Source organism: Anthonomus grandis, chromosome 4 (genome assembly GCF_022605725.1).
Source record: "Anthonomus grandis grandis chromosome 4, icAntGran1.3, whole genome shotgun sequence".
NCBI classification, from domain to species: domain Eukaryota; kingdom Metazoa; phylum Arthropoda; class Insecta; order Coleoptera; family Curculionidae; genus Anthonomus; species Anthonomus grandis.
Window position 1 is genome coordinate 36,398,202 of NC_065549.1, and position 26,471 is coordinate 36,424,672.

The window sequence follows — 26,471 nt, forward strand, 5'->3', positions numbered from 1 at the left end:
AGTGTCTTACATGCTTTTAAGTAGTCCAATTGTGTTAATAATGTATCTTGTTGTCTATATTAGGTTTTATTTTATAATATTTTAAAGTTCAAGAGGAAAAAACAAAAACACTAATTAATTTATAATTTATATAAGCACTAATTACATCCATTGTAGGGCCCTGAAGATGGCCTGATACAGGCCGATATATCGGCAGTATGAAAATCAAAAACCTGAGTTTTATTTGACCCCAGATCAAACTCAATTAGCAAGAAGCATAAAAGATTTATCGTTCACAAAAAAACAAGCAATAAAAAATTTCCTTAAAAAATTGCGAAATTCGCAGAGCGACTTTGCCCACCGCAGACCGTGTTGCTGTTACACGCTCTCCACGTCGCCTGGATCAATATGGCGGATGAGAATACACGTGTATCTAGGGCCTATCATTTTTTTACTCAGAAAGTGTCATCACCGGCAGACACCTTTCATGTTATAGCCCAGAACGACTGAAAAAGAATAAAAGAAGAAGAATCTTAAAAACTGCTTGTAATCATTCTTGTTTTGTCAGTACATTAGTTTCACTATTCAATTTAAAAAAGGGTTCTCGGCTTATATTTACGACAATTTATTAATTTTCCGGTTTGAAACTAGATACTAGAAGCGAAAAAATGCCTGACCATCTGGGAGATGATATGCGTAAAGTCAAAGCTGAGCCAGAACAAGAAGAAAAAGATATCAAATGTAGGTAACCTTAAAATTTTTGTATATACATACTATATCTAATATATTTTTTCTATTATAGCTTTAGATGAAGGTGATATTGCCCTACTAAAAACCTATGTAAGTCTCTTGCCAATTATTAATATAAATTTAATATAGAATGTTAATAGGGTTACCCTATCAAAACTTGTCTATCTAGCAGTGGCGGATCTGGAGGGTTTTGGTATGTGAGGTGAAACCCAGAAAGTAATTATAATATACTTTCTTATGGAGTTATAATATGGACTACTTTTTCAACTTCAATTATAATATATGTTTAAGTTCTATTACTTAAAAACAACAATACCTGTTAGGGTCCAACAGGTATTATAAAACGACCAAACATATTAAGCCTTCAATTTAAATCTAATTATTTAAATATTTTAACTCCTTATTGCAGAATAAGGCCCTAGTAAACCGCTATTTTTAAGATAATGTAATTCCAAGAAAACTTTTATTAGTTTTTTGGCAAAAACAAATATTATGCACTATTTACCTTGATTTAAGTTGAAACAAAGCATTTTAAAGAATTAAAGTTCTGAATAAAACAACTTGTATAACAGTTATTTATTATTATAATGTAAATAATACATGCAAAAACAAAGAAGAAATTAACCTCTATACCAGACCTATACAGGGTGTTCGAAAAATAAACAAAGATTTTTGAATGGGTGATTCCTTGTAAAAAAATATGAGAAAAAGTTTCTATAAACATGGGTCTGGAAATGCACAGTTTTCAAGATACAGGGTGATATTTTTTTTTTAAATATAATTTTTTTTATTAATTTAAAAAAAATATTCACTCGATTCTTTTGAAATTTGGCAGTATTACTTGTTGTATTAAGAGGCTAATTTAGCTCTAATTAGATTAAAATTGCAATTAAGGTACAGTGGCGTCCCGGGGACATCTTAGCAAATATTATTGGTAAAATAATGTACACCACTGCCTTTTTTCAACTTTAATTTTTGTTGTTTGATTAAGCATTTAAAAATACAACTTTTTCTCCTTTTGTATTTTTTTCGTATCTCTCGTGTTTTCGACAAAAAAAAATACCATTTTATTGCATGCCACTGGAAAAATTGGTTTATTCATTTTTGGTAAAAAAATCATAGAGGCCTTGGAAAACATTTCTGTACACCTTCTCACTCGACGAATCATTTAACGACGCACTCGAGCTAAAATTCAAGGTCTATTTCTCACTTCTTCGCAAGCATTTACAATTTTATTTCTAAACTCTTCTATTGTTTGTATGGGACTAGCCTAAACCAGACTTTTAAGGCGTCCCCATAAATAAAAATCTATTGGATTTAAGTCAGGGGAGCCAACCATTGAATTGGTCCATCTCTTCTAACCCAATTTTCCCCAAATATTCAATCAACGGTTATTTTTTATTTTGTAATTGTATGGACGGGTAAAGCTCAAAAAGCACGTTTATAAAGTTGTAAACTGACTATAGGATTTAGACGTTGGTTATAGATTTTATGGTTGTGTCCATTGTTGCTTCAACCGGATTAATATACTATACTATCTTATCGAAATTAATTTTTAAAAGATTTTATATTATGATGATTTTTATTTTTTTAACAAATGCTACAAAATTTAATACCGTATTTTTTTTCTATATGCAAGGTGAGGCGTCGCCTCTCTTGCCTCACCAGCAAATCCGCCACTGTTATCTAGGACAAACCCTAAGGAAAATCTGGACAAAATTGTCTTTTTTTTCTTGGCTTTTTAGAAAAACTTCATCGAGAAAAACTACTAATAAAGCAAAAACAATATTTTTTTAGTTTTTATTTATTCAGTCCTAAAAAACTATTACAAACTGAGTTACAAGCTGAGCACTGCTTTGTATTTTGCTTAAAACAAATAATTTTCTGTCAAAAGGATAAAATCATAAAACTCTTAGCAGATCATATGTTTCAAATTATAGGCAATGATAATTTATTCCTTTCCTAGAAGATAAAAGCAGTCCATAGTGAATAGTATAGCAGTGATAAGTGAAAATATTATTTCGACTTGAAATATTTGACAATTGCAGAACAACAAAAATTAAAAAGCTTGTTAAAATCAAACCCTTGATCACAAATGCCATTATAACTTCCATAAAACACTGACTATTTAAATAAATACTTATTAAAAAATAGGAACAATAACCTACTTATTCAAACATATAAAACATATAGAAATAATCTAAAAAGGATTATAAATGAAGCTTAGGCCAGATATTATAGTGAAAATATTAATCATAACAAAAATAACATGAAAAAAATGTATAACCTAATCAGTGAAAGCCACAAACACAAATTAAAACAAAAGCAGTAACATTTAGATACTAAATGATAGTAAAAAACCTTAAAAAACCCCTGATTATTTTACAAACATAGGGCAGCAGCTTTGAAAATTGTGGTGTCACTCAAAACATGTTTTTAAAGCCAGTTCATAAAAACAAATAGTGATAATAAAACTGATATTGGCAATTTTCGACCAATAAGTCTGATTAGTACTTTAACCAAATTGTTTGAGACATGTCTTAAGGACAGTCTATACAATTTTTGTTATTACAAATAAACTTTTAAATAAAAACAAGTTTAGACTTTTCAAAGAGGTCAAGCTATATTAAGACTTATTGACTCTGTCAAATCTGACCTGGACAGAGACAAGAAATGCGTGGGTGATTTTTTAATCTTGCCAAGGCTTTGACACAGTGCCTCATAAAAACTGCTCAAAGTGCTTTAGCACTACAGAGTGAGGGGTACTGTGTTGGAAGTTTTTCACAGCTGTTTGACTGTCAGAACACAACAGGTAATAAATAATGTCCAGGGTGACTATCAAACAATCCATTTAGGCATCCCACAGGGCTGGGCATGTATTATTTTATCATATATATTGATGCAAAGAAAAACAAGGCCTAATTATATCATATGCAGGTGTAACAGTTTTGGTATTTCAGAATGATAGTCACAGGAAGGGGTCAAAAGTAAAGCAGGACTGGGTATTGAAATGGTAAAGGACTGGCTAGACTTTAACAAATTAACCCTTAATACTGTTAAATTGAAATACATAGCATTTTCTTTTACTGATGTCAACAGACCTAATTTCAACTTTTTACAGCTTATAAGAACAGGATTTAAAATTAATGAAGTTAACTACATTAAATATCTAGGTGTCATAGATGATAAAAATTTGAAATGGACTAATCATGTTGATAATTTGGTTGTTAAAGTGAGAAGGCTAGTTTTCAGGTTTTATGAGTTATGTAAGTTTATGAACAAAAAACTACTTATATCCATCTTATAGATGTATTATAGATGTAGCTTTAGTTGAGCCTATTTTACAGTATATTATTATTGTGTGAGGTGGTCTGTACTTAAACTCCCTTGATCCTCTGAATATAGTACAAAATTATATTTTAAAAGTTATATTTCAGAAGGAAAAATGATTTCCTACGGCACAGCTTTATGATGATTATATACTTAACATTAGAATGCTATACTTTTATAACATAACATTTGTCTCTTTCTGTACAATAACAAGGACTTACAAACAAAAATTGATCATATATACCAAACTAGGCAAGAATCCAACCAGAATTTGATTGTTCCTTTTTATAGAAAGGATGGTAACCAAAGATTTCTTACAAGCTTAGCTCCTAAAGTATACAATTCCTTGTCAATTGACATGAAAAATGTCACTAAATATGATGCATTTGCCAAAAAATGTAAGCCTCTCATCTACAACAACTATAAAACATACCTTGAACTAATGTAATTCTCAATCTCTATGCTTTTGAATAATCTGGCATATCTGTTTATTTTTAATAAATATATGCAGTTTGAAGCCTAAATTAATTATTTCACTCTATTGTATCATAAGAAACTAATTTAACCTTTCTTTGACTTTTGCACATACAGATTTTTTGTAATCTAGGTGCACTAACTTATTTAAGTGGCCTAAATTGTCAAATGTTATTTGTTTGATTATTTGATTGAATATTTCATTGAATAAATTTGATTTGATTTGACTTTTGTTTAATCTTTACATTAATTGTCTTACAAAACTAGTCCTTAAAGGAATAATTACATATATCATATGCTGATGATACAGTAGTCTTGAACATAGTCATGGTTCAAATGAAAAGATGCTTTGTTGTATGGAGATTTTTCAAGCTTCTTATTTACAAAGTTAAAAAAAATAAATCTTAATATGCCAATCACTACGAAAAAAAAAGAGTATTACATACATACAAAAGAGTATTATAATATAGAGGAAAGTTAGACAATACCCTACTGATCTATTATGTCATCAATAAAATATTTATAATATTCCAATATTTAGCAATTTTATGTTCTTTTACTGGAAAGAGCAGTGAATTAATGTAGCATGCTAAGCATGATTATGTAACTAGATTTAAAATGGGCAATAATCTAATGATTCTGCCAACCTACAAAAAAACTATACATCAAAAACTTGTTACAGTTTCAGACAAAATTAGACGAACTTTCTAAATCATTATGTTTAAGTAGCATATAATGGTAATTTTATATTTCATAAATGGTTAATTTTTTTCTGAGAAAATTAGACCTGTACACAGAACTACAAAAATCAATATTTTATCCAGTACCCATTGTTCCTAATGACTTCACTGTATCCAGATTGTTTATTAGGTCCTCATCTATGGAATTCAACGATAAACGGACTTCCTCAAACAAATTCAATTCAATTTATTATGGTACTTAACCAATTTACAAAATAAATATGAGTATAAAAAATATTCAATGAAATAAAATTTTATATCGCAATAAAGCACTTGAAGTATTTGGACTATCATATATGTAGCATAAAAAACAGATAACAGGTAACATCAATAAAATCAAATAAAATATAAGGACAACAATGGTTTAAAACAGAGTAACTACAATAGAAAAGAGGACATTTGAGACAAAAGAGAACACTTGAAGCAAAGTCAAGATATAAAATTATATTGCACTTAAGCAGATTTTAAAACTCGTTGAAGTGAACTCAGAGAACAATAAAACAATTCTATACTGACACTATTTCAGTTAATCATCATTCTATCCATTGCACAGTTTTCACCATACAGTGTATGATGTCATTCAAGGTAGAATAATCTAGTCTGTCTAAGCACTGTAGTAGGAGGAACATTTAAATTAAGCTGACACAACAACTCAGGAGACTATATTACATTGTTAAGAATCTTATGTGTTGTGACAATATCACAGTTTTTATGTCGAGTCTCTAACTTTTAAATGTTCAGCAATCTATATATTTCATTTTTAATTAATATCAATACAAGGAATATTAAGCTTGTAAGCAATGTATCTTATGAATTTATGTTGAACTTTTTTCTAGACACATATATTTAGCATAATAAGGTGACCATACATTGAATTCGACGTTCGAAGTTTGATGGAATCAATACTGCTGAAATCATGTGTGTGCCTCTTAATAAAACCCAACATTTTGTAAGCCTTATTACACAGGTATCAATATTTTTTGAAAAAGTTACACTGCAATCAAAAAGCACCTCAAGATCACATGTCTCTGATACCTTCTCAATAAGTGAACCCATTAGATGGTACTGATGGAATGATGGACTAAAACTCCTGATAAATTGAATATATTTGCATTTTTTAGCATTTAGGACCATATTTTTGCACCATAATCCAAATTTGTGAAGATCAGAACAAAGTTCATGATGTTCCAAGTTACTGTCTATAATTTTAAAAATCTTAACATCAGCAAAAAGTAACACATTACAACAATCAAAACAATGAACAACATCATTAATAAAAAGGTTAAATAAAAAAGGGGCAAGATGGGCACCCTGATGAACCCCAGAAGTCACTGGAAAAGGACTAGAATAAAAGTTATTTATCTTTACAATCTGTGTTCTTCCAGACAGATATGACTTCAACCAGGCCAAAAGACAACCACTTGGAATACAGTCAGGCCCAGGGCTCTTATTAACATTGACATTGGTTAACTTTTCAAAGACTTCAGATATTTGTACATGCATTTCATTAATATCAAAAGAACATGCAATATCAGGCTGCATAAATTCTTGAACATTAAAATCGTCAGGAGAGTAGACTGAAGAAATATATTGTGCAAATAAAGATGCTATTTCATGGCCATTTTCACTCATTGCACCTAAAAATTTCACAGTAGATGGAATACTGTTATTTTGTGTTTTATCTCTTATATATTTCCAGAAATATTTAGGGTTACTGGAAATAGAAGATTGGGTTTGCTCAATATAGTTTGAGTAGTACTATCGGCCTGATTTTTACAGATTGCTTTAAGTTTACTGAACATTTCATAGTCTTCAACGGCTTCAGACTGCTTATACTTTGCATGTGCCAATCTTTTTTGCAAGCCATTTCATTTCAGTTCTGCTCTGAACCATATTGGAAACTTCAATTTATTGTTAATTTTTATAATAGGTACAAAATAGGTGAGAGCATTGCACAATGCATTATACAAACAGTCCACATTAGTGTTAACATCAGATGAGAATAAACTATCCCAATCCATATTAGGAAGGTAGCTGTTAAGACCTGCATAATCTGCATTCTTGATATCGTCTATTTCGTCACAATAATCAAGAGATTCAAAATTGTTTAACTTGATAGAAATCACCAATGCAGGATGATGTCGATCACATTTAACTAAAAGATCTTTTGAGCATGATTGGGTATCATTACTATTGTTACGATCGATTTTTCGTGCGAAATCCTCTAATTTCGTATGCGAATCAAAGTCGAATGGTTTCAAAAATACGGCCCCTGGTTGCTTGGAACAAACCTAATATCGTTCAAGCTTTGGCCAAGCAACAGTAAGAATTTTTAATCATGCGCAGATCGCCAAATTCTACTATGAAATAGACTTATGCGTTATAGCTTGGTCCTCTAATATACCTGTCTCGCTTTCTTAGCTTCACCTTTGTCGCGATGTTACTAGTATTGAGTTTATATGAATATGGTCGAGTTGAGTTATTGTCGCCGTGTGTAAGTTGCGTTGCGGTCATAAAAAGTTGTTCACAAACGATCCCTATTTCTTAATATCCCTTAAACTCTAAGATGGGTCTCTCTCTTGGTGATCAGGAGATGCGGGATACACAATCGAGTCGTAGTCGCGGTCGAGGTAAGAAGTTGTTCACGGATTTATCCTCATTACATCTAATACCAAAGACTTTTAGTGATTAAGTTCAGGTCCATAATTCCTAATATCCCAAGATGGGTGCTCTCTCTCCAGACCCTTGGTTATTAATTGGAAGTACGTAGTTGAGTTATAGTTAGCTAAGTGAGGAGGTGCTCACGAATTATTTCTATTTCTAAAACCCCAAGACGAATTTTCCTCTCTCTCTCTGAACTTTTGCAGATCCATAATTCCACTTAATACTTCAAGACAGATCTATGTCTGTATACTCTTGGCGATTTAGTTAAGGTCTTTAAATACCCTTATACTTTGAAACCTAGTTAAACCATTACAAAAGTAAATGTGTCTACTTTACTACGAGTTTAGATGTCGTAAGTTGATGCTATAGGTACCAATTGTTATTAGTCCATAAGTATTAAAGTCAAAGTCAGGATGTGCTTTATTTGTTTAAAATAATAAATTCTTGTTCATATAACTATTAAAAGTACTTCCTTTACCTATAAATAATAAAACAAACAGCACTCTCCAAATATAATATACACATGATATACAACATGTAATTAAAATGAATCTTCATAAAATTCCTATAAAGAATAATATGCCTTCCCCACTAAGAGCAGTCGCTGTCTAAATATATTAATTGACGTTGCCTCTTTAATGTTGCGTGGTAGGTAACCTTTATGCCTTCATAGATGACAGATTTCTGCGTCAATATAGATGTAGGAATAGGTAGATGCAAGTTGTTTACTTGACGTGTTTCGTACCATGAATTCACATGAATGAACTTCCAGTATATAGATATTTAAATACTCTCTTTAATGAACGGAGTTCTACAAAAGTCTCTGGGTTTTGCCCTGAAAATGTACCGAAGAGCCCGTTTTTGCAGAATTAGAATTTACTGGATAAGACAGTGGCTAGCATTTCCCCAGAAACAGATATCATACCTAATACGCGACTCAATCAAAGCAAAAGAAACAGATTTACCAACCGATGCACCAAGTTCCTCAGTTGTTAACCTTACCGCAAAACAGCCTGAAGATATCGCTTTAGCAAGACCAACAATATGCTCTCCAAAAGCAAGGTTTTTATCTATGGTCAATCCAAGGAACCTGCTGGTGCTGTCTCGCTTGATGTTAATTCAGCCAAGAGTCTCTCCAGGGAGCCTTTAAAGCCCATAACTTTAATTTTGTCTGCATTTAACAACGGAGATTCAAATCAAACCAGATCTTTAAATGCTGTAAATCTAATGCTGCAATGTAGAGACTTGCTGTGTCTAAGATTGCCACAAAATCGTTATGATGTCTTTAACAAATACAGTAAATTTCCCCTGATATCTAGGTTTGCTAGATCATTAACATATAGAAGAAAAAGCACTGGACCTAAGACAGATCCCCAATTTACTCAGGCTTCTCCTCAACAAAAAAAAAACAGAATAAAGAGAACCAAAAACACACGCTGACGCCGCTCTTTTAATTATAATTAGGAAGCAAACCAAGCTCGCGCTATGCCCCCCCTAAAGCCATAGAGTTACAGGTTTCACAACAGAACCTCATGAGTAGCAGAATTAAATGCTTTTGACAAATCGCAAGAGACTACTGCGGAATCACTGAGGATCATTGCTACTAATTATGATAAGTAGGTAAAGTTACCTGTTCAGAAGGAAACGTGAGTGTAGATAAGGTTAGAATATAGTGGTGGAAAAACCAATGAGGCACTCTGGTTTGGAAGACTTCATGTCTCTGGGTAAACTGTAGGTGTTACCCAGATATTTGAACCTAGAGTGTATGAGTGCTGAACACTCCTGATAACACTCCTTCCCAATGACAATACCATTGTCATTGGGAAGAGAATGTTGGGGGGTTGTCCGCAATATCTATGGTCCGCAATATTGTTGGTGTGGAGATGACTTCTTAAATGCCAGTTTCTGGTAAAACAAGTCGAATTTTGTGTCTTTTTAAGCACAATAGTTGTCTGGTATAGTTACAGTACCTGCTGGTATATGGAGTTTCACTACAGAATGTTGCACCAGCTATATTGTTCATTCTGAAGCCATCTGTTTACCCTCTTGTTTAACAACGTATTCCCATTGGAGTCCAGCTACTCCTCTCCTGCTAAAACAAACTACGACAGTCCAAGCAGCTCTCCCCCGAATAGAAAAATGTAAATTTTTATAATATTTCGTCCGCAATTTAAGGTTAGTAGTTATTTTTCGTAACATTTTAGTCAGTTTTGAAGTTGATCCAATCCAACTATTTACCTCTATCTAACGCGAGTAAAGTGAAAGAGCAGAAGTTGATAATAAATAAGGAACAACAATAAGGTCGATAGTGTCGAGGAAACCGAGGCTAGCGAAAAGAGACTTTTACGCCTATTTGCTAGACACTGGTCCGGGGTTCCCCTATTATGACTATTAGGTAAATTATGAATTGTGATATAATTTACAATCTAAATTTTATTTATAGTAATCTTTTTGATTAATTAATGTTACTCACCCCTTTTGGAACTCTATACCCGAGCAAAATCATATCCTCTTGAAGGGTCCTGCCATTTCCAATAACAGTGGAATACATTCTAAAATAATCGGTTTATTATAAAAGTCATGTTCGCGTTTACTGTTTAATTATTAATGATAATATAGAAGAACAAGCTAAAGCTAAGTAAGCATTTTAGTTACATTAAAAAGAGTATTGAAATTGATATAGCTTGATAAGAAACAGAATTATTTATTTTTTTATTAAATAAAGGAATTAAAGAAAAAAATCTTATTTTATTATTTTTTGAGAAAAAAGTTTTTTTATAATAGTGAATTAATACTGAGAGGGGATTTTTTATCTTTATTAAAGAAAGATTTAGTTTTTGTACCTTGTGTATCAGGGTTTATTAATTTAAGATTTTATTAAAAATTTTCTCGAGTTTAAAAGGGCTATTTTAGTATATTTTTTATTGTGGAATGAATAAATGTTACTAAAAATCAGATCTAGATATACCCCATTTGCATTTTGAATGTTATTGATCAGATACATGTTAAGGTATGGCATTGTTTCTAATAAAGATTCTGCAGGCCCCACAACACCACTACTAAACATTCCAAGAGAGTCATTACACAATTTTGGTAGATTAAAATCACCAGCAATCAAAATTGAGCTGTCACCTTCAGCCACCCTCTCAGTTGTCTCACAAAAACGTTGGTAGTCTTCGGGTTTAGAATTGGGAGGAGTGTAAAAGCAACAAAGAATTGGTCTCACTTTAACAAAAAAAAAAAAAAAAACGGAAACCCAGATGGCTTCAGATTCTTCATGAGCTATAGGCAACAATTCAGACTTTGAGTGAACATCAATCAAAGTACTCCACCATTTCAGGTTTTATCACTCTGTTCAAAACATCTGTCCCGTCTATAAATAGTAAAGTTATGCAGACCCAGTTCACTGTCCAAGAAGTTGCTCTTCAATGAAGTTTCATCATCACACTCAATGAATATTAATAACATCATCACACCATATGCTGAAATTTAAGCATTTTTGCAAACTTGATCAGCATTATATATTTGCGATAGATGAACACGTTTTTCCACTATTTCTCATAGATTTTCTATGAAGTTTAGGTATGGTCTGATAGATATGTACCTTTTTCCAATTGTGGGTGGTCCAGTTTTGATGAAACCTAGCACATAACATTCTTGCGTCCCTATTTTTCTTAGATAAGAAGGGTTTTTTGGCTAGTTTTCTCGGTGGCAATCTGAGATCTATTAATCGACGTTGAATAATCCTGCAAGACACGTTTACGCCACCAACTCCGGCTAAACTTTGAGTCGAAGACATTTCTGGATCGTTTATATTAAGTCGTTTAATGCGTCTGTCCAAGTTTTTCGTGGTTGACCACCACGCTTAAAGGTCGTAAATTTTTAATAGTTTTTGGTGCAACGTCTTTTCGAACTCAAAACGTAGTTGATATCCATACTTGCATTTTTCCCAGATAAATAGGCATCAATACTTTTTTGTTTTAGGTCCAGCGAATAATGTACACCACGTGGCATATTTTAAATAAAAATCTCACATCTGCACAGTTTCTCATACAATGCTGAAACCAGTTTGTTTTTAAGTTACTCTAATTTTTGATCATGAATATAAGGGATTTATTAAATAATTTCTATATCAAAAACATTATTAAGTAAAAACCTTTTTAGGGACAAGGGCAATATACAAAGAGTATTAAAAATGTTGAAGAAGATATCCAAGCCATTATTAAGAGGGTCAATGAGCTTACTGGTATTAAAGAATCTGATACTGGACTCGCTCCTCCTGCCTTATGGGACTTAGCTGCAGATAAACAAGTAAGTAAATAATCAAAATGCTTAAATAAAATATATTTTTTTATGTTCATAGGTTGAATATTCATATATCTTTCAAAATTTTAGGTTATATGGACCTTCTTAGATTTGTTTTAAACTTGTTTGATAATATTTAGCCTTTAAATTCTAAATATGACTTTATATTAATTCATAAGTAATGTGCAATATCTTAACTGTTATAGTATAAGATATAGTTTTTTTGGTTAAAAACCTAGAAATTTGTATATATGATTTCTCTCCAAAATGAGGAGCAAAAGTGTGTTTATACTGTAACCTATATACCATAATAATATAATTATTGTTCTTTGTAAAATAATGTATAAACAATAAATTAATATCTTAGTAATAAACTAAATAAACTAAGATTTTAGTTTAAAAGAATACAAAAAAGAATGAATGCAACAAATGGAATTATGCACCACTGAATTAGCCACTTTAAAGATGTTTGATTGCCTAATATTTATTTAATGGCATGCGTTTTACCATTTTATTGTCAATTTTATGCCTAAACAATTGTACTATATTAATATATTCTAGAATCTACAAAATGAACAGCCCCTGCAAGTAGCCAGATGCACAAAAATTATTAATGCTGATACTGATGATCCTAAATACATCATTAACGTAAAACAGTTTGCCAAGTTTGTTGTGGATTTGGCCGATTCTGTGGCACCAACTGATATTGAAGAAGGCATGAGGGTTGGGTAAGTGTGATTGAACACCAATAATTTTACTTAACCAAAAGCTGAAATGCATTTAATTTACTGAATAATCAATAAATCTAAACATCAGATCTCCATTTGAAACTAAGAAATACCAAGTAAAACTAGAGCCTTAGTTTTTATAAATATATATGTAATATAAGTATAATATACATATACTGCTAAAACTCTCCTGTATGCATTTGTTAGATCCAGGCTGGACTACAGCATCCTTACTTGGTCTCCTATTTAAAACCAGCACATTCATCTATTGGAATCAGTCCAACGGCGATTCCTTAAATGTTTGGCATTTAAGTATGATGGAGTCTATACTCCAAGGTTTTTTGACCATAACCTGCTGCTCTCTAGATATACTGATTGGTGACTTGCGAAGAGAAGAGAAACGCATTTAGTGATATCCTTGTTTCATTTACTTAACCATAAAATTAACTGCCCATCCCTTTTGCAAAGGATTTGCTTTCAGATACTACGCCCAGGATCTAGACAGGGTCCAGCTTTTAACTTGGACACAGCCAGGTCCAACATTCTGTACTAGAGTACTATTCACTATTTGTGTCAAAACTTTAACATTATTCAAAAAAGTAGTCCATTTTTCTCAAAGAGACTTCTTAATAATAAAAATTCAGAGATTGGAGGGACACAAAGTCAATGTCTATCTGGCGATGATAAATAAAGATTACACTCCTAGCTTTTTTAACAAAGTTAACCGCTGTCTGGACCTTTGCCTCATAACTTTAGAGTACTTCAAGTCCAATAAAGCCAGCTTATACCCTATGAACCCTAGAACTCCCTCACTGTACGGCTTACCAAAAATACATAAAGAAGGTATTCCTATGAGGCCAGTGGTTTCTTTCGTCAGTTCGCCCTGCTATAGACTGTCTTCTTGGCTTAACACTACTCTCAGGACAATAACAGGATTTCAAAATGAATATTTGATCAAAAATTCAATAGAATTTGCAAATTTTGTAAAAAATATTAATATACCCGATAATGCTATTTTAATTTCCCTGGACGTAAAAAATCTTTTTCCCAGCATACCTGCCTCAGAATGTGAAACGTTAGTTGAAGAATTGCTTAACTCCACCAACCTCCCTAAGTTAGTTATAGAATAGACAACCTTGTATGTCTCCTATCGCTGGTTTTGGAACAAAACTTTTTTAAATTTAATGGAAAATTTTTGTGAGCAGGCTATGGGCTCATGCCTTTCACCTCTCTTAAGCGAAGTATTTATGAGCCATTTAGAAAATCAAATTATGGTTAGTAAGTTTTTTTTAAATTTATAATTACATACAAAAGGTATGTCGATGACATTTTTCTAGTCTGGAGAGGAAATGACAATGATTTAGCGGGATTTTTGAATTTCGTAAATTCTCTTCACAGAAACATAATTTTTCCTATGGAAAAAGAAGTTAATAAGACTTTACCATTTTTGGATTTATTTCTGACTAGGTACAACAATAGAATAACTTTTGAAGTGTACAGAAAACCATCCGCTACGGATAATATTATCCAACTTCCCTCTATCAAGTTTCAAAAAACTATATTTTAAGTTTTTTAATAAGTACAAACTTTCGTACCACATTGTGCATCAGGAGGAAAGGGAACGTAATAATAAAAATTTTAGATGTTTAACTTACTTTGGAGGTATTTCCCAGGGGGTGGCGAAATTCTTTAAATCTTTTAACATCTCAATCGCTTTTAAAACTTTTAATTCCGTAAAAAGAAATCTGGTTAAACCATTGGATAAGCCAGATCCGCTTTCGAAATCAGGAGTTTATAGTTTGCATTGTGCCGATTGCCCTACGATTTATGTGGGACAGTCCGGGAGGAAAATTTCAACAAGGATACAAGAACATCTTGGTCTGATGAACAAGTTTAAAGACACCGATACTGTCGAGACCAAATTAGCGTTTGCCAATCATTTATTGTCAACAGGTCATAATTTTTCCTACCCCAATAATGTGGCAGTGGTTGACTGCCAGAAGGACAAAAAGCTGGATCTTCTAGAGAAGCAAGAGATCACAAGAGCGAAGAAGAGTCCAGTTTTGACTTGCATTAACGACGTGTTCAATTTTCAGCCGTGACTCATTTTTAATAACATCTTGTAGTCCCCTCCTTTCTTTTTAAGCTATCGCATGAACGGTGTGGCCTAGCGGTCAACGCAGCAAACGGTAACAGTCTTGCCGTAAGGTTGTTAGTTCAAATCTCGATAGTTCCTTTTTACTTTTTTATTATTTTATTCTCTTTTATATATTTGTGACGTCAGTTTTTTAAACTTATATTTTACCGTTCAGTGTGTGTGAATATTTGACACAGTCGGGCGTGTTTTTAACCTCTTGAGGTATACTTTTTCGTTTTACTGTAAGGTCTTTTTGTAATTTTATTAATTTTTTATTTTTATTTTATTTTTTATTTTATTTATTTTACGGGATCAACCCCATTACAACAGTAAATTAAATACAAAATCAATTGAACCTAACCATACTTAACAGTAAAATACTAACTATTAAGCAGTAATAAAGCCTACTTATAAATGTAAAATACCGAAAATAGTTTTATAACTTAAATCAATATAACAGAATTCTAAAAATACTAAAAACATACCCTACTAAAGTATAATATTCAGTATTGCACTAAAAAAAAAAAAATTAAACAATTTCTCTTATTTGACTCTTAAATCTAGATAAGGAAATGCCCAAAATTTCAACCTACCTAGTATTGACAATTCTTAGAGTTCTTTCAATAGGAGCATGTAATGCATAATTGGCGCTATGAAATGGTAATGAAAAGACATGATACTGCCTTAAATTCCTAGATGGAATATTAAATTGTATTGTCATCAGAAGTTCTGGACAAATTATCTGACCATTCAATAATTTAAACAAAAAAATTAAATCTGCATATATCTGTCTTTGTCTCAATGTCTTCATATCAAGCATTTCTAAAACAATATCGTAAACATGATCATCCGGAATTCTTATTCGAAGTTTATAGAGACAAAACCTAATAAATTTGTTCTGAACTCTTTCCAAGGACAAGCAATTATTCATGTAAAAGGGCGACCATATCACTGAGCCATATTCCAGCAATGAAACAACCAATGACATGTATAACCTCTTACAGGTCTCTATAGAAAATTCTTTACAGTTCCTTAGTACAAAACCCAGATTCTTAGAGGATTTGAGAACAATATTGTTTATGTGTGCATTAAAGTTTAAAAGAACATCAAACGAGATACCAAGATCTTTAACTATGCTGCAATATTGAAGTGTACTTCCTTGAATGTTATATGAAGTGACAACCTTTTTAGTTCGCTTGAGAAAACTTATATAATTGCAATTGCTTACATTCAAAAACAAATTGTTGTTAACACACCACTCATTCAATCTATCCAAATCACTTTGCAACAAAATCTGATCAAGTATTGATAAAATCTTTCTAAAAAACTTCAAATCATCAGCAAATAAAAGGAAGTCACTGTTCTCAAAACAGGCACCAATATCATTCACAAAAATATTAAAGAGCAAAGGTGAACAGTGCCCACCTTGTGGAACACCTGAAGTGACATTAATATAGCTTGATCTTGCATTACCTATTCGTGCCTGCTGGGTCCTCCCTGACAGGGAATTTACAAACCAATTCACCATAAGATTAGAAAATCCAAAAATATCCAATTTTTTTGCCAAAGTACTATGGTCAACTCTGTCGAACGCCTTGGAGAAGTCGGTGTAGATTACATCCATCTGACATCCCCTCTCCAAGGCATTCAACAGATTCTGCTGAAACACTAACAAATTAGTCACAGTAGACTTTCCAGAAATAAATCCATGTTGTTCGCTAAGTAACAACTCTTTACAATAAAAATATAATTGATCATAGATAAGACTGTCCAGGAGCTTCGGAATGGCTGATTGTATACAAACACTTCTGTAATTCTCGATTTTGCTATTGTCGCCAGATTTAAAAATTGGCATTACAAAACTATGTTTCCACAAGGTTGGAAAAATTGCAGAATCTAAAGATCTTTTAAAAATTATAAAAAGAGGGTATGAAATAGTACATACACACTTTATTAGAAAATAATTCGGAATTCCATCGGGTCCTGAACTAACTTTGGGTGGCAACTTGGTAATTTTATCAAAAATCAACCCAACGGAAAGGGTGGGATTAGGAATGGTCATATTTAACTTTGCTTGCTGATTGATAAAAGCACCATTATTGTTTATATTATTAATAGGATTATAGACTGTTGAAAAAAACTGGGCAAAACCCTCAGCTGTCTGTTCACAGCCAACAAACTCATTATCATTATAATACATTAAATTAGGAAGTTTATTAATTGATCTTTTATTGTTTATGTAATACCAAAAACTTTTAGGGTTAGTGTAGAGTAGTTGGTCTAAGTTTGAAATATAATTATCATAACAAATATCAGTCAAAGTTTTACATCTAGCCCTAATGTTTGAAAAAGTAATATAATCTGCCACATTATGACTGACCCTGTAGCATTTGTGTGCAATTTTCTTTTGCCTAACTAAATATCTTAATTCAGCTGAAAACCAACTAGGAAACTTTGAAGTTTTGTATCTCTTTAGGGAAACAAAAAGTGCTATAGCCATATCCAGTATATGATAAAAATGTGAGACTGCTATATTAATGTCTGCTGAGCTTAAAACCAAGTCCCAATTAATTCCACATAAGTAATTATTAATACCAATATAATCACCCATTTTAAAATCATAATAAAACACTACATAGTTTAAATTCGACTGAGTTTCACAACTAAAATCAATTTCAAAATTATACCCTTTGTGATTTAATGACCCCTCAAAAAGACAATCAACTGCTTCCATTGCAGCAAGAGTTTGCTTGCTTGAAAAAATTAGATCTAAATAAACAAGCCTATCATTTGGAATTGTAATATTCTGATAAAAACTCAAACAAGCATAATGCTGGTCTAAAACTAGACCCGCCGAGTTTAAAGGACAAGTCACCACCACACCATTGTTGTCATTCCCCCAACTTGAATCAGGTACATTAAAATCACCAAAAATATAAAAATCACAGCTTGAATATTCTTGCCTGAGAATGTCAACAGTATGGCAGTGACTTTCATATAAGTTAATTGCAGAATTTGGGGGAATATAAACTCCCCCAATTATAAAGCTAATACTACCAATTCTACATAATATATATAATTGTTCGACTGAATCATACACCAACGTAAGCTTCCTTGAATCAATAACATCCCTGATATATATCAAAATTCCTCCTCCGCGACTTTTGCTGCTAGAAGAAGGTGAACGATCACATCTGAACAGACTAAATGACTCTACAGACAGTTCAGCATCGGAGTAGTCATCAGAGAGCCAACTCTCAACAAATATCAAAATATCATAGTGCGAGCATAAAACAACTTTAATTAATTCATTAATTTTAGTTCTTAGGCCACCAACATTATAGCAAAATACTTGCAATGGGGCTAATTTACGTTTTTTCTATTATTTCTAACATTGTTTGAGGTAGAATTTACTATGTATGGCACATTATTTCTATATTTAATTATTAAATTCTCTTCTCCTTCTTCTTTTCTTCTGTTTAGCTCTGCAACCACCTTCCTGATGCATTCTCTTTGCATCACTGTTAAGTCATTCTTTAATTTGTATGCATGTAAATTTGACTTCTTATTTCCCATTATTAGGGATATCCCTTGCAATCTTACAGTCAGAGAATACCACTTTAAGTGGTCTCGACTTGTTTCCTCTTTTCTCACCCAATCTAATCACCTTGAGAACTTTCTCGACTGCTGGTTCTTTATTAATTACCCCCAGCAGTTCAGTTATTTTCTGCTGGTCCTCCTGTATCCTATCTTGAATTCTATCGGAGCTTGATTCTGGCAAGTTATAGATAATAATATTGTTAGCCCGAACAGTTCTATCATTGACTTCAGTTAAAAAGGTATCCATGTTAGAGTTATCTAAAGATGGATTTGACTGTTGGCTAGTTATCGATGTTTTCATTGCAGTAATTTCGGATTTTAAATCCTCAAAAGAGCTCTTGAATGCAGATTTTATGCTTTTGATATCATCACATATGGCCTTCATACCCTCCATAAAGCCTTTTAAGTCCTGCACTTGTTGCTCCAACGATGCCACTCTTGCCTCTACCTCGAACAGGCTTTTGAGTTTGGGAGCACAGTCTCTGCAAATGTATGGGATAAATCGACTAACAGCTGCAATAGCGCGAACTTCGCTAGATCCAATATTGGCACATTTCTTGCATTTTACTACTTTGCACCAGTCGCAGGGAAATCCAAAGACCTCCCCAGGGGTTTTTGGTGGATCTTTGAAAGTGCAAATCTGATCACAATTAGAGCACCTCCCAGACATTTTTAGATAAATCGGCCGCAAGAATAAACCATAAAACCTTCGGCACGTTTTTTATAGTTTAGGTCATATTTACCAGAAAAATGTCCACAAACTCATACAACTAGCACTAAGGAGACAAACTATGTACTCCATACACGCAAAACTAGTTAATATTCTGGCTAATTACTCAAAAAAATCGAATTTTAATTGGACTAAAAATAAAAACAAACTTTGAGGTTAGGTCCTCCCCTCCTCTCCTCTATTTAGTTTTGTTTACATTATTTTTTAGGTCTGATGATGCTCTTAGAACTCTAACAAATAAAAGAATTTTTTGAGACCAAGACTTTGTGTTGTTCTCCTTTGATTTATAATCTGAGACCGACTTTATGTCCCTCCAATCTCTGAACTTTAACACTATTGCTGATTCTTGCGATATTCACCATGACAATCTGGAACTTATTTTGAGTCACCTGGGGATGTTCGGTGGGGGAGGCTAGGTTATTTAGTTCTTAGTTTGAATACATTTATTTACTAATTTTTTTCATGTTTTTCTACTTTTTTTTTGCTCTTTTGATTATGGTTAATTCTTGATTCTTATCCTAAATTAGTGTTGATTTTTTATTATTTTCTCAAACTCACTATTTTTTTTATACAGCAATTCTTTTATAGTTTAGTTGCACGGATCTAATACAGTTCATGCCTTTGTACTTGTACATTTATATATTTAATTGATTTTCCTGTGACTGGGTATTTGTAACCTGTTGGAAAATAAAGTTTATTATTATTATTATAAGTGCGAAATTTTTGTTTGTTTTGAGATTACTTTAATCAATTTCCTTATACATATCTTTTTTTTAGAGTTGATCGTAACAAATATCAGATTCACATCCCTTTACCGCCAAAAATTGATCCTACGGTGACTATGATGCAGGTAAATATTTGTTTTTCCGGCCACAAGACTCTAAATCTCTTATTTCTTATGGTGATTTATTCTATTAGGTTGAAGAAAAACCAGATGTGACTTACAGTGATGTAGGAGGTTGTAAGGAACAAATTGAAAAACTCAGAGAAGTAGTAGAAACGCCACTTTTACATGTAAGTTTCTTTCTTATATCATTCATTAAGTGATACATATAAATTTTTTAACTGTAATCACGTCAGTGCACACAGACCGCGTTTTACTCGGGTAAACTTTTACAATTTAAATGCATTTAATTTAATGAAATAATGCTGTTTGTCATAAACTAAAAAACCCGTAATTGAAGGTAGCTTGTAGGGTACCATTGAAAAGCATTTTTAAGAGCTTTCAGATAAGGTATCTCAAGCTGGGTTGTTATTTAAGATTATGCTGAGATGGCCTGGGGGTTACCCTGGTTAAATTATGATACTCGTAATTTAATCAAATTTGCTTTAGGTTTTAATTTGTTAATTTCATTTTAGCCAGAAAAATTTGTTAAGTTGGGCATTGAACCTCCAAAGGGTGTTTTACTGTTTGGCCCCCCTGGAACTGGAAAAACACTTTGTGCCAGAGCTGTCGCTAATAGAACTGATGCTTGTTTTATTAGGGTTATTGGTTCTGAACTAGTGCAGAAATATGTCGGAGAGGGTAAGTTAAAAGTGTATTCCATAACTAGGTTCAAAAATTTATGACATCTAATGAGTATTAATTTTTATCGACTCGAGATATTAACGTTGTTTCTCATTAACACATCACACATCGTTAACACATGTATATAATTTCTTTGGATGGTTTGAATTTTTGAATGATAAGTATTCATACATTGAAATCTGGTAATACCAATCTGCTACTTTTGATAAGCTTTAAGGGAAAAAAAATGGTAACGTTTTGCTTTTCGCAAGCTGAGTTCTATTCGATTGTAGATCTGAAAGATTGTGGTCCATCTTTTCAAGTTAAATTATTTCAGCTTTTTTAACTTTATCATTATTAACCTTTTATAACGGATTTATGTTTATTTCTTTTAGATAGGTTAGACATATTTTTATGATTAAATGATTATAAAAAAATTATTAATAAATTATGCTTTTTGATAAAATTTAGATTCAGTTTTGTGGAAGTTCTAACGACGTTTTAAAGAAAATATTTTATTTCATATTTTATCTTTACATTACATGAAGTTCTTTAAAAAAAAAAATTGTTGTCCTTTGATGCAAAGACCAAAGTTAAATCTGAAAAAAAACACATTCTCTCATTCATTATTTAATATTTAGAAGCAGTATTTTGAGTATTTTCTACCTTACAAACATCCATCTGGTCCAATGGGTTTCTACTTTCTCAGTACATAGAGTGCATCTCCTCGAGTTGCCGTGTAGTGGAGGGTGACGGCACGAGTTGAATCTGATATCAAGAGAAATGGTAATCTTGAAACATGGCAGGGAGGTTGGTCGACCTTTCTTATAATAAAGTTATTTTAAGGTAATTGATAAGCTCCAAAGCCACTGAAAAACTACTTCTAAAATAGTTATGAGACAACACTGCTGAACCTTGTGCTCTAATTTTATTGATGAGATATCCATTGACAATCGCTACATCTAATAGATAGCAAAATATCCTATGCCGCCACTTTTTTGATTTTCTCTGTATTTCATTAATAGATTTGAGTGTCGACTTTTTGACAACGTAACTTCTTGACAACCCATATGTCTATTATAGTTGAATACTACAAAGAGACAAACAAATTCTTGTACGGAACCGTGTATTTGCCTTATGTTAATAATTAACAGAAGGCAAATAATATTAAATTTACAACAATTATTGTTGTACCCTTAGTCTGATCGGAACGATTACTCAAGAAATTCGCAACTTTTCTATATTTCCATTTCAAATACCAGGTGTCTCAAAAGTTTTATAAATCAAAAATCGATAAAAAATTAAAGATCCGTTTATCGAAAAAATGTTTTAATCATTAAAATATACTCTTTGGGAATTAATTTTTTTTAAAAATGTTTTCCTTCGAGTTCACGACACTTAATGTATGATGTTCAATTGGCAGGTAGATTACTTGATGGCTCCCATTTTGTGGCAAATATTTTGTTTCAACTGCGTCGGGGAAGTGTGTTCATTAATGTAGCCTTTAGATTTGAGGAAATCTCGCAGGAAAAAGTCCATAGGATTCAAAGCAGGACTGCGTGGAGGCCAATTTATGTACTTTCTTTTCGAGAATAATTTGCTTGAGAAAATTTCACGAACTTATGGCAAAACGCATTGGAGGTGTGTGACGTTGATTCATCCTGCTGGAACCATGTTCTTTGATTATAGCCAGGAAAATTCGGCAGGTCAGGCTACAAAAACTCCTCTAGTATTTTCTGAATTCACTGAGTACGTCTATTTTTACCTTCAAAAAAGTATGAACCAATATTTCCTCGCGATGACATCGTAGACCATACGGACACTTAGTGAATGAAGGGGTTTCTGATGCATACATTTGGGATTGGGTGCACTCCAATACCGACAGTTCTGCTTGTTTACTTGCCCTTTAAGATGGAAATAAGATTCAACCGATAATAAGATCTTGGTAAACGTTCGTAAGGGCTCAATTGCTTGGTTTACTATTTTTTCTGATCAACTATTAGAATTTCATATGCAAGACAAATTTTCTTCAAATGCTCTTTGCTCGAAAACGGTAAGTTCATGCGACTTTTCGAAGGAGTACCTTTTTTTAGAGAAAATTGTTGCTTTCTACGAATTAGGACAATTTTCAAATCTTTCCGTGTCAAATTTTTAAATAAGGAAAAAGTAGTAGCAAAAATAGGCATGTGTGCCTCTCTAAAGTCTACGCCACTGACAATTTCAAAATTTTTATTTACGAGGATTATGCCTAATGCAATTCTTTTGCTAAATTTCATGATTTTTTGACATTTGACGTTCAAGAATTATGAGCCAAAAATCACTTTACCAGCGCCACCTTTAAATGGTCGTCTCTTGCTTAGGAAATGGTTTGCGCTCTTACTTTTGTAATATCTTGTATAGACAAACTACTTTTATTCAACATTTTAACAAAAGTTATTTATTTTCAATCCCATCTAATCGATTAATATCTTGTCTCTTATATTTATATACATTACTAATTAAAATAAATTTTCAATTTTGGTATCAATTTTAATATAATAGTCGAAGGAATACATATTTTTGTGCCTTTTAAATAAAGGATTATGAACATTTTGTCCAATATTTTATAAAATACGTAAACAAAACAAATTATTGACTTTGTGTTTAATTCCTAATGTTTGGTGGCATAGCCATTGTTTTGACACCATTTTCTTTCGAACTTTGTAAAGTTTATTAATATGATGCGCATGCAAAAAGAAACAATATACAGGTTGTTGTTCAGACCTTAAGAATGTTAATCGTTATGTGATTTTAAGAAGAAAAATGCAAATAAATGTATGTCGTAAACTTCTTAACTTTTGAGCTGCAGTGTGTTAAAGTATTGTGGTGGCCCATTTCAATAGCTATTATAAACTATTTTTATTTTTGTTTATGTATTGTTCGTTTAATTTAATGTTAAAATAATGTATGTACATTGTATGTTTATAAAATAAATAAAGTTAATTTTTTTTACTAATATATTAACCATCCATACAGATGTTTTTATTTTTTTTCCGCGATACTACGCAATTTTGATTTTATGGAAAGACAGTGGTGTATATAATAAAACAGTGGTGTATATATTTTTCGAAAATATTTAGTCAATGTTCCTGTATGGACGCCACTGGTTAAACTTTAAAAAAAATTCCTATATTAAAAAATGGCTGTTACTCAGAAAGTGTCTGCTAAATTTCATAAACATATCTAAGGAGTTATTAAAGTTATGATGAAGAAACATTTTTTTTTTAAGATTCTAACACTATGTAGCTCAAACGTTAATTGGGTTTAAGGCATACTTTTATTTAATATTTTCTTCTTAAAATCACCCAAGGATTAACACCCTTAAGCATTAGCATCTTATTCTGTAACACCCTGTTAGAATGAACTTAAGTTTATAGACAAACTATATAAAAGTTTGTCATATGTTTTAAACCTAGTAGAAAACCAATTCGTTCCCGTTTGCTTTAGATATCTTTTGGTACAATCGTTATCATTTAGTTCATATCATCCCTGATTTAACAGTTGCTAAAAATGCTTTATATTTTGTATTTTCTAAAAGATTTTTTAATTTAGTTGAGCTTTGATAGTCCATTCATCGATCTAAATCTTTAAACTTAAACCCATTAAAGTCTTGTATTAAAATGAGATTAAATGGTATTGAAATGAAAATTTTGGGGTCAATATTTCTCTGAAATGTGGTGAAGGTCTGAGATTGGCCTTACATTTATGTTGTGTACTAAATTTGTCAATAATTTTGTAATCATAACCATTGACTCCAGCTGTAGTTTTGATTTTGTCTTTTTCTTTTAATAAATCTTAATATTTAAAGTGACTAATCTAGTGTGTCCACCCTAAAGTGTCCCCACCTCAATAAAAAGTTTGTTTTTAACCGACTTCTAATAAGAAAATGTTTCATAGGGCTCGACAAACACTTTTTGGGCATATGCCAAATTAGTTCCAGGGTGGTACTTATGGTTTACGTACCTTATTTATTTTTATGGGGCTTCAAAGGGGCTCAATTTTACCAAAACATATTAGGGCATTTTTTAGAAAAAAACATTACAACGGAATCTTAATCCGCATTACCAAAAATTCTAGAAATCTATTCAGAAATTTATTAACATCTTTATTGTAAATTTAAACGTACAGGATAGCTCAGTAACAACAAATTAATGGTCTTAAGCGTTATTTAATCTAAAACCTAAATAACGTTCATATCGATATGTCCACCGAATTCTCGAATGCACTTTTCAAATCTTCGACGATTACTGCCTACAATGTGTCGCAACTATTCTTGTGTTATGCTCCTGCAAGCTGTAGTAATGGCATCGCGAAGTTCTTCTCGTGTTTGAGGTCTATTGACGTATACTTTATTTTTCAAGGTACCCCATAAATAAAAAAGGTTTATAAAAAAGGTGCAAGGTCCGGGGACCGCGGCGGCCAATGAACCAAAGGACTGCTTCTTCCGATCCAGGTATTGGGGAACTTTTGATTGACCGAATTTCTAATAATTTAAGCCCCATCCGTTTGAATTTGCAAGGTTCGAAGTATTCCAATGGAAGTTGTAAATGGCATTCCACAAATCAGTTTTTAAAAAGTTTAAAAAACCAGCCGCGCTTAGGTTTTCATAAAAAAAACGGTGTCGGTAGTAAATATGGCTTCATCCGTCTAGAAGATATTTTTTTAAAAGGCGCCGTCATCTTCAAGGTCCATCCCTTAACAGCCAACTTTTTGATGCATTTAAATTTTGGGCAGCATCTCTTAGGCGTGATCTTGCGTTATATCTAAGGAAGTTAACAATTTCTTTATCCCTTCTTGGTCGACGACGTTTACGAGGGGGTGGGTTTGTCGTCGTAATGCTTACATGCTAATCAAAATGTCGATTAATTTTAGCAACCGTTTTCTGGTTGATTTTTAGTTCCAGGATGTCGCCGATTGAATTAATTCGCAGCCTTTTGGAAACTACGATTGCCGTCTCCTTCCAACCATATAAGTATAACCAGGCGTTATTGTAACAAAATTTGTGTTAAAATTGTATTAAAAAGTTTATTTGTCAAACAAAAGGTGTTTTAAACAAAAAAATCAACGATACTCAATACTGGACGGCACGACAAATGGGTCTAATTAACGATTTTTATTAAAATGAATACCATTTTATTCGGACATTAGAGAAGTAAAAATATGTAGAGGGCGGTTTTTGATGTGATGCTGATGAAGATTCCGTTGTCACTTTTTTTTCTAAAAAATGCCCTAATATGTTTTTTTCTGCAATTTGACTCCCTTTGAAGCCCCATAATTACCCATAAGTCGACCCTGGAACTAATTTGGCATATGCCCAAAAAGGGTTTGTCAAGCCCAAAAACAATTTTTTTTTGAAAATCAGTTAAAAACCAAATATTTTATAGGGGTGACGACACTTTAGGGTGGACATACTGTATAAACTAAGAAATGCAAACTAACCATTTTATACCGGAAACAGTGATTAGCGTCATTGACTATGGATCTAAAT

At 32.2% G+C, this 26,471-nt stretch overlaps 1 protein-coding gene across 1 annotated transcript in view; it reads left to right on the forward strand.

Annotated features, from left to right (window-relative positions):
- The first annotated feature begins 480 nt into the window (after positions 1-480).
- The window catches only part of LOC126735370 (26S proteasome regulatory subunit 7), a 38,340-nt gene continuing 12,349 nt past the window's right edge, over positions 481-26,471 (forward strand). The window contains exons 1-7 of the mRNA XM_050439336.1: positions 481-720; positions 782-819; positions 12,102-12,248; positions 12,804-12,970; positions 20,215-20,287; positions 20,356-20,451; positions 20,797-20,962. Of these exons, the coding sequence (XP_050295293.1) occupies positions 648-720; positions 782-819; positions 12,102-12,248; positions 12,804-12,970; positions 20,215-20,287; positions 20,356-20,451; positions 20,797-20,962 (760 nt within the window). The 5' untranslated portion in view covers positions 481-647. The remainder of the gene's footprint in view (positions 721-781; positions 820-12,101; positions 12,249-12,803; positions 12,971-20,214; positions 20,288-20,355; positions 20,452-20,796; positions 20,963-26,471) is intronic.